The 13,651-nt window shown below is 42.9% G+C and overlaps 1 protein-coding gene across 2 annotated transcripts in view; it reads left to right on the top strand.

The window, feature by feature from the left end:
* The window catches only part of LOC146552618 (latent-transforming growth factor beta-binding protein 2-like), a 90,230-nt gene that overhangs the window by 48,199 nt on the left and 28,380 nt on the right, over positions 1–13,651 (top strand). For both annotated transcript variants that reach the window (XM_085256322.1, XM_085256323.1), the window contains exons 9-16: positions 2,842–2,916; positions 7,623–7,745; positions 7,840–8,004; positions 9,431–9,751; positions 10,915–10,934; positions 11,163–11,199; positions 12,146–12,220; positions 13,085–13,210. In XM_085256322.1, coding sequence (XP_085112448.1) covers positions 2,842–2,916; positions 7,623–7,745; positions 7,840–8,004; positions 9,431–9,751; positions 10,915–10,934; positions 11,163–11,199; positions 12,146–12,220; positions 13,085–13,210 — 942 coding nt within the window. The remainder of the gene's footprint in view (positions 1–2,841; positions 2,917–7,622; positions 7,746–7,839; positions 8,005–9,430; positions 9,752–10,914; positions 10,935–11,162; positions 11,200–12,145; positions 12,221–13,084; positions 13,211–13,651) is intronic.

A 13,651-nucleotide genomic window follows, 5' to 3' on the forward strand; every position in this document is an offset into this window, starting at 1 on the left:
AATTTAATTCTTTAATCAACATTTAATTTAATGTAATTATTTTGGTGTAGTGTGAATAGCCATGGGTGAGGTCTTTATCAGCAGGAAAATCTGTAGAACTTGTTAAAATACATTTAAAAGTCCAAATGGCCTCCTTCACAATTTTTCAAAGCCATCCACTGAGCCAGTTCTAGCCCTTGGGCCTTATGTTTGACACCCCTGCACCACGAAAATAGTTACCCAAAGACGCACCACAACTAGATAAACATAAGAAAGGTGAACTGGAAGTAGAATTATAATGATAAACTCACCGTTACTAGAATAAAAATGACATCAATCGAGAATCCAAAACTCAGATACACGGAAAACCCCCTAAAACCATAATGACACCAAAACAGAGTCTGTGCTAGCAGTACTTTACTGTTAGCATGCCTGTATATGTGCAAATATTTCAGTTTTTCACCACTGTTACTCAAATAATTAGGCTTTAAAGATGCACAAGCACAACATATTACCTGTCTCTCAAATTCATCTTAAAGCTGTTCATCTCTGCAGGGAGTCTTCTTCTCCCTGCTAATAAGCTTTATTGAGACTCCCGGACCTCCCCCACTGTGCTTCCCTTGGCATGTGCGCCCTGCTGTCACTCAGGCCAGACTTTCCTTGATCCCATCACTGCGGGAGGACGTGCCCGTCGCTCCTACCACAACATCTCATTACTCAGAAACTTCGGAGGGGGATTAGGAGGGTCTGGAGGAAGATGAGGAGGTGGGCAGGCAGGAATAGGGGCGTTGCTTTGACACAGTTCCCCCCTTTTCGAGTTGCCCGCTTCATGCTGACCCGCTTCTGCTCTGTCAACCCTCAGGTACATTGACCCTGCCTGGTCGACTGGGTCACAGCGGGACCAAAGCACAACTCAGCTTCCAGGACTTCATTCCCAGAAGTGCCACACATTCCAGTCACTCCTGGGAAAATGGCACAAACTCATGACTGATTGCTGGGTTTTGGTTTGATGGATTGCTGTCTTGGCATTTTGACTCTTGTACACTATATAGTAAATAAGGGAGCAGCTGAATCAATACCGGAAGCATGTATTTAACCTTGGTGGCATGTACAGACAGAAAGAACTGATGGATTATAGAGAGAGGTTCTTTTCTGGTTCTTCTTACCCTGTCAGGCATCATTTACATCTTACTAGAGCACTCTTTCAGTCAACAACACATTGGTTTTCTTGGGCTGAACCGAACTGACTTCTCTCCCTTTCCCAAATACCTCTGCTGGCAAAGCAGAGGTGTTTTACGTCCTTGCGTGCGTCACGTCTTTTCTAGACCCTTCATCACTGTGGCAGCAGATTCAAAGCAATGCATTGCTGTGGTATAATGTTATTTTTTACGCCCATAGTGTGAATCAAAAGATTGTCATTGCTGTCATTCCTTTCTTGAGCAAAAAACCTTCATGTTTTTTTTCCTCTCAGTGGATGATGACTTGAAGAGGGCGAGTCTTTAGCCAAATCTGTTTGGTTGTGTGGGCGCTGAGTGGCAGTTGTGTTGGCATGGTTAAAACTCCTGACTTTTCATGTGCTGTATGCTGGTGCATGATCACTTGCACTTAATATCCTCCCTCAGATGCTTAAGGCTATTACACAAATTCAGCCTTACCAGTCTGAGAGAGTAATGAGCATACTGGTGGTCATGCTCTGCACCTGATGCCCCATTTTCAGGCTTAGAAGTAATGGAAGTGCTCCAGAGGTACACAAGGAGATGACTTTGAATCAGACAGTGACCAGATTTAAATAGTTTTTGCTTTTTATGGGCGGAGAGAGAACTTTTGATTGCACCTCATATAGTGTATATAGCACAGGGTGTTGTAATCATTTCTCTGAGCTGTCTGATGTGTGTCACACTGTACAGTCTATAATAGCTAAAGACTCTTCTGTCTTGCTAACAAGCATATTGTTATTCTTTACAGTCCTCTACAGCCAAAAATACATGTTTTTTTCTTTCAAAATCAGAAGTTAGATATTATCTTTTCAACAGTCATAGAGAATCTGAGTCATCTGAGTCATGGAAAGATCTGGTACCAATAATCACTGTCTATGTTAAGAAAGACTTTCATAGAGTTCCCCCTAATCTCTGTTAAAAAACACAGATATGGATACACACACATTTAGACACTAACAGACTTACTCTTTGCCACATTGACCCCCTGTACATTTAATGGAGCGTGCCGGGGCTTGACTGGGTGCCGAATAAGTAATGACACCATGTTTTCAGGCTTCTAACACTGACAGTTTGCCCGCACTGGGGCAGTAACCGAGAAATGTGTTATTTACTGCAGCACCTCTCAAGCGCACACCTGAAACACACACATGCCACGTGATTTGTACTGCTTTGGCAAAAAACAAGCGTTAAGACATTTTGGCCAATCATTTTCCTGTGAGCAGCACATTAATCGTCATTCCTTGTGCGCACATTTAAAGCTTTAGTCTCTCGTTTAACTAGATTTGCACCGTGGTTGATGAAAACGGTCAGGGCTGTCATAAAGGCTTAGTCAACAAATTTATGATGATGTGCCTAGGGATTTACACAATTATGAATGGCATAGAGCATTATTACATTTTGTTGGATGACAAAGCTGCCTTATAAATGTAGTTGATGGGGAGCCCATTTGACTCTTGCTGGAGTCCCTCAAGGCTCAGTTGTGGGTTCCTTGTTTTTCCTATTACTGAGACCTTAAATTCTCCTAAACTTGAGCTCCTTCTCTTCTCCCTCTCTGATGAAAGCACTCCTCTGTACCAAAGAATCATAGCACATCATTTAAGATCACTGAGCTTCTCTGAACTGTTGTTTTTGTTTCTGTTTACAGCATATGCAGTGATTGCGAATGGACAGGTGGAATGTTCCAAAGGTTTTAAACGAATGAATGTCACACACTGTCAAGGTAAGCCTTTGCATGAAATATGCTGGAAAGGGTTTAAACATTTTATGAGCTTTAAGTGACTGCATGTTTATTTTAGCAGTAACAAAGATATATTAAAATAATTAAATCACTGTGATCAAATAAACTCACTGTCCACTTCATCGGGTATATCTTGCTAGTACCAGGTTGGACCCTCTTTCACCTTCAGGACCTCTTTAATCCTTTGTGGCATAGATTCAGCAAGGTGCTGGAAAGATTTCTCAGAGATTTTAGTTCATGTTGACATGACAGCATCACACTTGCTGCTCCTCCATTATATTTATTTACGGTTCCACCACGTTGGATCGAGGTCAGGTGAATGTGGAAGCTAGTCGAATAAAGTGAACTCATTGCTATGTTCAAGAAATTAGTTTCAAATTGTATGAGTTTTTTGACATGATGTGTTCTGATGGCTTTGCCGAAAGCAGCCATCAAAACATGGGTGCACTGTGGTCATGGACAATACGTAGGTAGGTTGTGGCATTTAAATGATGCTTGACTGGTACTAAGGGGCCCAAAATGTGCCAAGGAAACATCCATCCACCATAACACCACAAACGCCAGCCTGAACTGTTGATACAAGGCAGGATGGATCCATGTTTTCATGGTGTTTACTCCAACTTCTGACCCTACCATCTGAACGTCTCAGCTGAAATCAAGAGGCATTAGACTAAGCCCATCTGCTTCAAGGTTTAACATTTTGTGTGATCAGAGATGGTCTTCTGCATACCTTGGTTGTACCAAGTGTATCTTTGAGTTACTGTTGCCTTCTTATCAGCTCATAGCAGTGTGGCCATTATCTAACAAGACATTTTCTCCTGGAGAACTGCTGCTCCCTTGATGCTTTCGCTTTTTCTGATCATTCTCTTTTAACCCTAGAGATGGTTTTGTGGGAAAATTCCAGTAGATCTGCAGTTTCTGCAATACTGAAGACCAGACAAGCCTGTCTGGCATCAACAACCACATTCAAAGTCACTTAAATCAAGTTTCCTCCACATTGTGATTCTCAATTTAAACTTAAGCAGGTTGTTTTGACCATGTCTACATGCTTAAAAGAACTAAATACATGCCTGTTCTAGTCATTGATAGACACCAAATCCACTATCTTGAATGTTACTCGTGATAGCTACATATGAATCATTTCTCCACCGCCTAGAAGGGCTGCTTATAGTGGCCATCTAGCTCACAGCACATTTCTAGAGCAGAAGAAGGACTGCTGTTGTCATTTGCAGGTAACAACACAAAATGACATAGAAGACCTCCAGCAGCAACCTGGTTAGCCCCCCAGTGGGGAAACTCGAGTTTGCAAAGAAGTACTTTCAAAATCTTCAAATGTTCAGATTATACTGTGGTAACCGATGATGTACCTGGAGAACACACTTAATTAAAGTCCTTGCTTGGGAGACTGACTTTTTTGCCCCCCACTTCCCATGTCTGGGAAACAGGTCAAGACCACAGTTAGGGTTTGTCTGGGGTCAGAGTTCAGCAGTCAATAAGCACCTGGGGCTCCTGTTTTAATTGGTCTTGGGGTTCTGAGTTAATGTGGTAGGCTGTGATCGTGGCATGGATGGCTCTCTGAGTACTTGTGAGCATCAGATTGCTGCTTTGCCTGCTTTTCCCGTCCATCTGTATGTAAAACAAACATGGTTGTCCCTGAACATATACACTGTGTTATCGTCCATTTCAACATCCCAGCAGTGGCTGTTTGTCAGCTTGTGTTTGGTTTAGGAATCAGTAAACACCCACGGTGTCAACTCTCCCGCTAAAGAATTCCAATCATTTGCATTTGTTGGTGTCAGTAAATAGCCTTGGAAATGGCTCAATGATGTATACTTTATTGATCCCCGTGGGGAAATTCCTCTCTGCATTTAACCCATTCACTCAGTGAAACAGCCACTGGGCGCCCGGGGAGCAGTGTGTACGCACGGTACCTTGCTCAGGGGTACCTCAGGGTAGCCGTTCAGTGGATTTGAACCCCCGACCTTGGGGCCACCACTCTACCTACTGAGCTATCGACCTAACACTGACAACTGAGGCTAACAGTTACAAACTGCAGCTTTTCTGATGGCTCACATTATCATGTCATGATCCAAAGGGCAATGCTTGCTGAGGCATATGGAGTAGAACAACCTAAAAGTCCAGTTTTGACTCTCCGTATAGAAGACCTCATCCTTTAGTTCAGCAAGTTCAACATGTTTTCTGCAGAGAACAATCACAATATTGATGTTTTCAGGTAATTATTGAGCAGGACGCTCCTGTTTTCCAATAATGTGTCGAGCAGCCAATGAATGTAGAAATTTATCTTTCTATTATTCATGCTTTTCTTCTGTGATTGCTTCAAGATGTTTCCCTCTTCCAGTTGCTCCTTTCCTGAGTTCCAAAAAAGCAAAGCTGACAGTTACCCACAATATTTACTAAAGTGCTTTAAATCTGTGTTCGGCTGCTGCTCCGTTCCCCCAAAAATTATTTCTAATTTAAGGACTTTTGCTATCTGCCAAGAAGGAAAAAAAATCAGCTTTTTCTGAGATTTTGTCATTATTATTAGGATGGGGTCAAGCCCTCCTTCCTGTGGCTCCAGTCTCGAGCTGCTTGTAATGTGTTTTATTGGAACAGAACAGGGCTTGTCTCGTATTTGGTAATAGTCCTGATTTACTGCCAGTCTGCCTACATCCGCTGACCTTTGCGGTCAGTGACATCGTCGCCACAGCACGATAAGATTTCCTATCAGCATCATGCTCTCAGGTCTCAGACTTCAGAGATGATTCCTTATCTTCAGAGGCTTCCTTCTCAAAAATTTAGGTCACTGAATTGGCCATTTGTAGCTGTGGTTGTTAGATGAAAAAGCCCGCAGAGATGCATGTGCAGGCCCTGTTGTGTGTGGTAAACTAGTGCTGGGAGCAGGTCACATTACTCATACACCACTTCAAAGAGGAGATTAATGAAGTCTTATGCAACTCTTTGGACATTTTTGATCAAGTTAATAAAAGCTGCTTATGATTTCACAACACTGACATTTGACACTCATCGTGTCGACTTGCTAGCCTGGTATTCAGGCTGCAATACTGATAGAGAAATATGTTGAAAAAGCCTGGTTTTCCCAGTAATGGCGCTTTGGCTAAATTCTGACCATGTGTATTCACTTCACAGACTTCCAAAGTGGTCCAAAGGTGCTCTCTTTACTCACAACCCAAAATACACAGTATAGGGAGCAATGTTGCCAGTTTGCTTTACATAGTTTCTGTAGATAATTCTGTAGGTGTTCACATGGGTTTTGAACAAAGAGGGGAAAGGTCAAGTAAGCAGCAGACTGTTTGATGCTCAAATCAGGGAACTTTGTCATGTGCTGGTAGACTATAAAAACAGTCACGCTAAAAGCCGTGAGCTCTTACCACAAGTGATGTTTGTCAAGAAGAGCAACCAAGCATAAATTCAGAATAGATGTTGAGATTAGCGCTGGTCATGGAAGGTTGCCACGGAAGCCGGTTTCAATTTAAATCAACCCACCAGCAGACTGTAACACTACCACTAATCTGGGACTCGACTGAATCATGGATTAAAGACCATGAGATAAACGGTGACCTGATTTCAGGTGTCCAGACACTACCTGAACTAAAGTTAAATCACTACAAAAAGTGTAGACTTGGGGGAAACCGGCATGACATCAGTCGGTTCTTCACAGTACGTCACTGTAAGGTGGAAAAGCGCAACGAAAACCCAAAATGGAAACGAAAAAGGGGCGACAAACAACAAGAAAAACATTAAGGCTTTCCCTGGATTTCTTTCAGCCCATTGATTTTATCAGCCCCGACCTTTTGTAAGCTCACTTTTTCCAGCAGGAAGGAAAACAACAAAACAAGAGCAGATTCATTCAAATTGGGGGAAAATCTGTGGTGGCAGGTTGTCGGGTTCTAGTCGTCAATGCAGTGGGAAAAGACCTAATGATGTACTCTTTGTTTAACACGGTAGAACAACAATCCTTGCCTGGTCCCAGTGTGATCACATGACTAAGCGCCTTAAGCATGTCCCCCTATGCTTCTGGCTGGCACACTTGTTAGCTTGTCTCCGTTTACCTTAGGGACTCAGGAGCTCTTGGAGCGAGAGGCAAACTCCTCTGGCCACTCTACCATTTCTGCATGTGGTTTAAGCCAGACAGAGGAAAAAATAAATACATTTTAAAAAATCTCTTTAATAACTTTCACTTATTGACGTAAGCTGAGGATCTCGTAACCATATTGGACGCTGTGAAGGAAAGATGCTGAGGATGATGACAATCTGAAACTCTCAGTGATATGCTCTATGTCTACATGACTGCACGTGTTCCCACAGCTGCAATATTTTACTTTCCAAGCAAGACAGGATTTTGAGCGTCAAATGTGTACGTCTCCCTCCTGTCATCACGATTTCATGCACTTGTGTAACCTTAATGTTTCCATATTTCATCGCCTCCCCACAGCGAGCGGCTTTGCTTACATGATCTGTTGCAATTTTCTGACACCTTTCAATGTGTGAATCATTGCTGCCCAATGTATTGGAAAGAAAATGCACCAAAGTTGATATTGATATGTGCAGTTTTGGTGGGGGGTGAGACTGAAAATCTTTTTTTTTTCCTGGGAATAAACATGACTTCATGAAATTTCCATAAGCCAGGATATATTTGAAATGACTGATGTACTCTGCCTATTTCACAGACATCAACGAGTGCCTGTTGCCTGGAATATGTAAAAACGCTGAATGTCTCAACACCAAAGGAAGCTACAGGTGCACATGTAAACCAGGCTATATGTTAGATCCTGCCAGAAGCCACTGTGTCTGTAAGTATTGCTTGTTTTTTTGGATTCGTAACACACACTTTAAGACTAGGCTTTTTTATGCCTTTCTTGTGTTCCAATTTCTCTTCTCTACCAGCGGACAAAGCAGTGTCTGACCAGAGGGCGCTGTGCTACAGGTCTGTTTCAGCGGCGACATGCTCTCTGCCACTCACTAATCACCTCACCAAGCAGATCTGCTGCTGCAGCAGAGTGGGCAAGGCCTGGGGAGCTGGGTGTGATCGTTGTCCTTTACCAGGATCAGGTACAGCCCCAAAAGCTGCCCTGTGCTCCTCTTCTGCTGACCCAAAAAATGATCTTGTTTTCTATTTCTGCATTGACTGTACTCCCCTTCTTGAGTTAAACGCTTTTGCAGAAATAAAGTGTTGCATGCAAGCTTATGCAAGGGCTAGCAATGGTAATGAAAGAATAGGGGGAAAAAATATTTACCGCTCAGTCACCATTCTGTTCTTTGCCAGGCGTGTAATGCAGTTCAAAATAGCTAACTGTGTTTGGAGTGGAAAAGGACCAAAAACATAACAGTTTTCATATTTTGGAGGCTACATAAGAGTGGGAGTCAGTCTTGTGTTATCGCTCCAACCCTCAGAGAGAAACCCCACTAATAAACCGGCAAAGCTTCACAGCAGAAATGCGTGACCTCGCCAAGTGAAACATGGGAAGTAGTTGTCGTTTTTTCATACTGATTTAATCTTCAAAGTCTCTGAGAGAAACAAGCTGGTTTTATTGAGTGTCTGTACTAGCCAGTGATTCATGGGGATTGTCATAGATCAGATATCATAGACACAGACCTCCACGGTGCTGCTCAGTTAGGACCGACGCAGTGCATGGGCGCACGGCCTTTGATTATTTCGGACGTTAGCTTTTTGGATGGCCTGAAAAGCTGTTAGACCCCTGAACAGAGCAGCCAGAGCCATTACTTGTGACTCGGTAACAGGAGCCCAATGAGTTTAATTCCATATTTACGCCGATTCTTCAGATGTGGCTTCTGATCATATATAGCCCCATTTCCCTCCACTTTAAATTCATCATTCAGTAGCCTATCATATCCACGTTTCCTGTATTTACACAAGCGTTTACAGTGACCGCATATCTGTCATTACTCATATCTCTATTCCAGACTCTTTTGGCATAGAGTAGCCGGGTTTCAGGTCAGGTAGGGGACAAAGAGCCTCTCACTTGTAATGGATTCACCATTGCTGAGGCTTTTTGGACTCCGATACAAAGAGGTGCAGTCTCCTGCCTTTTATCTAGCCAGCCAATCCTCCATTAGCCTCTCACTCACATGCCTTTACACCAAAGAGTTCAAAGGTCATTCAGCATTACATGATCCTCTACTTCCCACAGTTTGAGAGTGCCGATATGCCCACATGTTTTCAAATCCCGTCGCTGTTAGCCTCCTCTGACAGCTGTCACTGGCCTGGCAGCTTGCTAAGTTCTGCAGCAGTCACCGAAACCCAATCTCCCTGTTCACAGCAGAGCATAAAGTACAGCGTGCCTGTCGTAACTGTATTACATGGATGGCTTATGGTGTTACTTTGAATATCAGATAGAAATAAGAGCCACGATTATGCTGTCAAAAGTTAAATGTCAGTTTTTCGAGCTGAAGCTCAGAATGCAGAGGTGATGTTTTCGATCACTTACTGGTCGCTCCTGTGTCTCCTGTGCTGCAGACCACTTCAAGGAGATCTGCCCCGCTGGCCACGGATACACTTACTCGCGATCTGACGTCCAGATTTCTCTTCGACAGCTGGATGATGTCGAGCTGCAGAGCATGGGAGTGTCACTCGAGGATGAGAGCCCTACTTATCCGCAGTTTCCATTTTCTCAGCCTTCGTTTCCCAGTGGGCCCCAGTACCCCAGCTACCCCGAAACACCGCAGCTACCCCAATACCCCGAATACTCTGAGACCCCACAAGCACCCCAGTACCCTTTGACTCCACAGCATCCCTCACATCCAGCCAGAGAAACACCTAGACCGCCACACACAGATGGTAAGAATAAGTTTTATGTTGGTAAATATTTGCACTGTATGACAAAGAGTTGAAACAGTGTTCTTAGCGAATGCGTAGGCCTTGGATGTTACCTAAACATGGTATTCATTTAAACCCGAGGATGTTTCAGTCAGGACCACCATGCAGTGGTCAAAAGAAGATTGTCAATTCTCTGGCAACGATTTACATTTGACCGTATGGCTCTGATCTGGGACCTGGAAAGCACAAGTCAGCCTTTCATGCCAGGCAAAGCAGCAGCAGGGCCATTCAGATCAGAGCAGGCATCACTGAGAGCAGATGACATTCATTAAGTCAGACCCAGAAGAAAAGGGGGAAGCTGGGGTGGAGCTGTTCTGCAAAGTGTCTCGAAGATGCAAAGCAACTATAAGTTGGCTAGAGGAGCTTAAGTAGTGCTTAAACAACACATACCAGCTGGATGCATCAAAGGGGATGAGCTGACCCATCAACTGACATGGGCTGGCACGTAGATCAGCTGATGAGTTTAGTCTGTCAGAAGAGTGACGAGCTTGATTTTTGCCACAGCCCGTGACATAAACGGTTCAGAGCAGCTGCAATGATTGCACAATGGCAGTTTTTTATAGACAGGATGCAGTGCATTAACATTATTGTGAAAATGTAAACATCAACAAGCTGCTTTGATCTCCGTGAATAAAAGCTTGATAGATGGAACATATTCACAGCGGTCTAAGTGAAACCCCAGCGAGCATCAAAAAAAGCCTGCAACAACAAGTAATCCACACGGATCATGAAGCTTAATCCTCAGGATTTTAAGCAAATGCATCTTCCTGATTTAAGCTTTGTGAGATACTGTATTGGCAGTGCTGCAACATTTTGATTTGTATGTGGAGACAGTTCTTTAAATATTTTGGGATTTTTGTCTTCATTATCGGAGATATCTAATTCCATGTTTTTCTTTCATTTTTCTTGGCCAACAGTGTACACTATCTCTCACAAATATTTGAAAAAAAAAATCTGGCCAATTTTTGTTAGGGAAAAAAAAGGATCACCAAAGCTGCAGACGAGTGTCTAAAGGCAACATGCGTGTATACATAATTGAACAAAAATGTGTTTTGTGATGGCACATGTTAATGCAGATGTAATGTGTTCTCCACTGATAAACTTTTCCTCTTTTTTTGTGGTAGATGTGGAAAGTCTGAGCCCGGTAAGTTCTCCCTCCTTTGGTGCATGCTTCTTCTCGGCATGTGTTCTAGCTATTTCAGCTGGAGGGTTTGTTATGATTATATAACTTCTTCAGACCACATTTTGGTAGATGCGCACATCTAATTAGCACAGAATTTACCAACAAATACCGGAATGCTGTGAATATAAATATGGTGGTGAAAAATGTAGCCCAATGTTTTTTAATGAGTAATATTTGCTCGTTTTCCAGCCAGCTGTTGGGACAGAGTTACCGCCACAGTATCCAGGTATCTTCTCTTTTCCTTCTTTATTCATTCAGATCATACGAGACTGGTAGTTGAACAAGTAAGATAAGATAAGATAAGATAAGATAAGATAAGATAAGATAGAACTTTATTAATCCCTCGGGTGGGTTCCTCTGGGAAATTCGACTTCCAAAAAGCACAGCAACGACCGAAGTTACAGTTACAGAATTGTTATATATATACACACACACACACACACACACACACACACACACACACACACACACACACACACATATATAAATACAGAGACAAATATAAATAAAATATACAAAAGGGATAAATAGAATAAATAGGAATAAAAAATAAAAATACAAGTGAATTGCACATTTCAAGTATTGAGTCTATTGCACCGTTGACTATTTACAAAAGTATTGCACAAAAGGTATTGCACAGTGAGGTGAAGAGGCACTACAGCTTAGTTGTTCCCCCCTCCTTTGTCCTCCTGTTTCCCCTCCCTCTCCCCTCCAGAGAGGAGTTAAACAGTCTGATGGCGTGTGGGACAAAGGAGTTTTGCCTCCAGCTGTTGTTTATTGCCTCTTTGGGTTTGATTTACAATCTCTAAGCTTTCTGTCAAGCACAGACATGTTGTGTAATTTCTATAAACTGCTCCCACACAGTAGTGGCATTCACAGTCCTTACTTTGCCCTCACGTCAGTGAAAACACTGACATTCAAGTCTGAAGGCTATGTTCAATGAGTCTACCTGATTTATTTTGGTCATTGTAATTTGTTTTAGCCCGGAAAAATGACTAGATCGCTTTTATAGTCTTGAATAGGCAGCTAAGGCATTAGAGTGGCTGGCAAATCAAGCGGCGTCTTGTTTTGGTTGTAGAGACTAGAACCTGTCAAAGTTTAAGAGAGATTTAGTTGACTTTGTCATTTGTGCTTATCTAGTGCCCCATGACTCACCTTAACTGTCTTAATAGATATTTTTCCGGACTTCCCGAGCATCAACCCGAGGCCGGATTCAAAGGAACCATCCCATACTGATTCAGCTACAGGTAAACAATAGATTAAAAAGTCACATTATAGGAAATCAGATATATTCAGCCCCACTTCATACATCTAAAACAAAACAAACAACATGACAATGAACAGGTGGACAGGAAGTTGCTATGCGAAAGAGCACCACAGGGCTCAGCTCTTCATTTTTTATACACTCTGTAAACTTCTGGCAGACAGCAGCACGACTCATAAGGCATTTTTGTAGGCTTACCCAAAGTGAAGCTGGAGAGAGCTTAATTTGACCTCTTTTCCCAGAGCCAATTTGGCTTGAAGCTGCTATTCTGCACAGAGGGTGAGAGGGCGAGAAACCAAGAAAGAGTGTGCCTTTTGGAAGAGGAAGCTACTCTGAGTGGACAGAGGCCAGATTTATGAAAAACTTAGGAAGAGCACGGGACATGGTGAAAGCGTGTTTGTGTGACAGACTCAGCGAGAGAGTGACAGAGAGATTTAGGAAGTGAGAAGAATTTTTAGTAATCTTATAGAGAAATGGGATTTTTTTCTTTTTTCTTTTCGTCAGCCAGACCCAGAGGCCCAGTTTAACATGGCTCTTTTGGACAGAAAAACACAAGTACAAAACTAATGTCAGGCTCTACTGTGCATGACCTGTTTCTTGCCGAGCACTTTGTACGCGCTCCATACCACCTGTTGGAACGCTACAGTGCTGTAAAACCAGCGCTCCCATCCACGACTCCACCTATAAAACAGCACGATGAGTTCCCCTGGAGAACAACATGTGTTCGTGGAATGCACATTTATATATTTTTTAGTTTTTTTAAACCAATGTTGCGCAACCTTAGGTCACAAATAATCTTGTTTGTTTTTCAAGTGACAACTCTGCACATCTTTGTTCCTATCCATAGGTATTGACAAGTGTGCCACGACCCCCTCTATATGTGGCCGTGGGAGATGCGTTTCTGTGCAAACGGGCTACATTTGCCTCTGCGAGCCAGGATTCAAGCTCAGTGCACTGCAGACCAACTGCATTGGTAACTAACAAATGGAGCAAGAGCGAAAAATGAAGCAAAACAGGGGTAACAGTGGGACACTCAAAGAGAAGGAGGAGCACACAAACACACACAGACATGCTGACACCAGATGCCACGGCAGCTCTGTCCGTCATCATCACAGTAAAAGCCAGTCTTCATCACCAGTGATTATAAACCTTTGAGAAATTAAGTGAGCCAAAATGATAGGACTCTGTTTGTTTATGCTACCCTGTCCTGTGATGCTTGACAACAGCTCACGTCCCACCCAGAGAGCTGATGCTGTGGTCCTTTTTTTTTCGCAAAGGCTTTTGGACACAGCCTCTGCTCCACACAGCTGGGTTTTGGCCCGTGTTGTTTCTGTTTCATAGAGGAAGCTCTAAAGTCGGTGCTTTAAAAGTGTACTGTGCTGGTGAAGTGCAACAGCCACGTGCTTTCCTTTCT

The sequence above is a fragment of the Mchenga conophoros genome, linkage group LG19 (assembly GCF_057382185.1).
Source record: "Mchenga conophoros isolate Kocher_MC1m ecotype Shallow Benthic linkage group LG19, M_conophoros_male_GT1.1, whole genome shotgun sequence".
Classification (NCBI taxonomy): Eukaryota; Metazoa; Chordata; class Actinopteri; order Cichliformes; family Cichlidae; genus Mchenga; species Mchenga conophoros.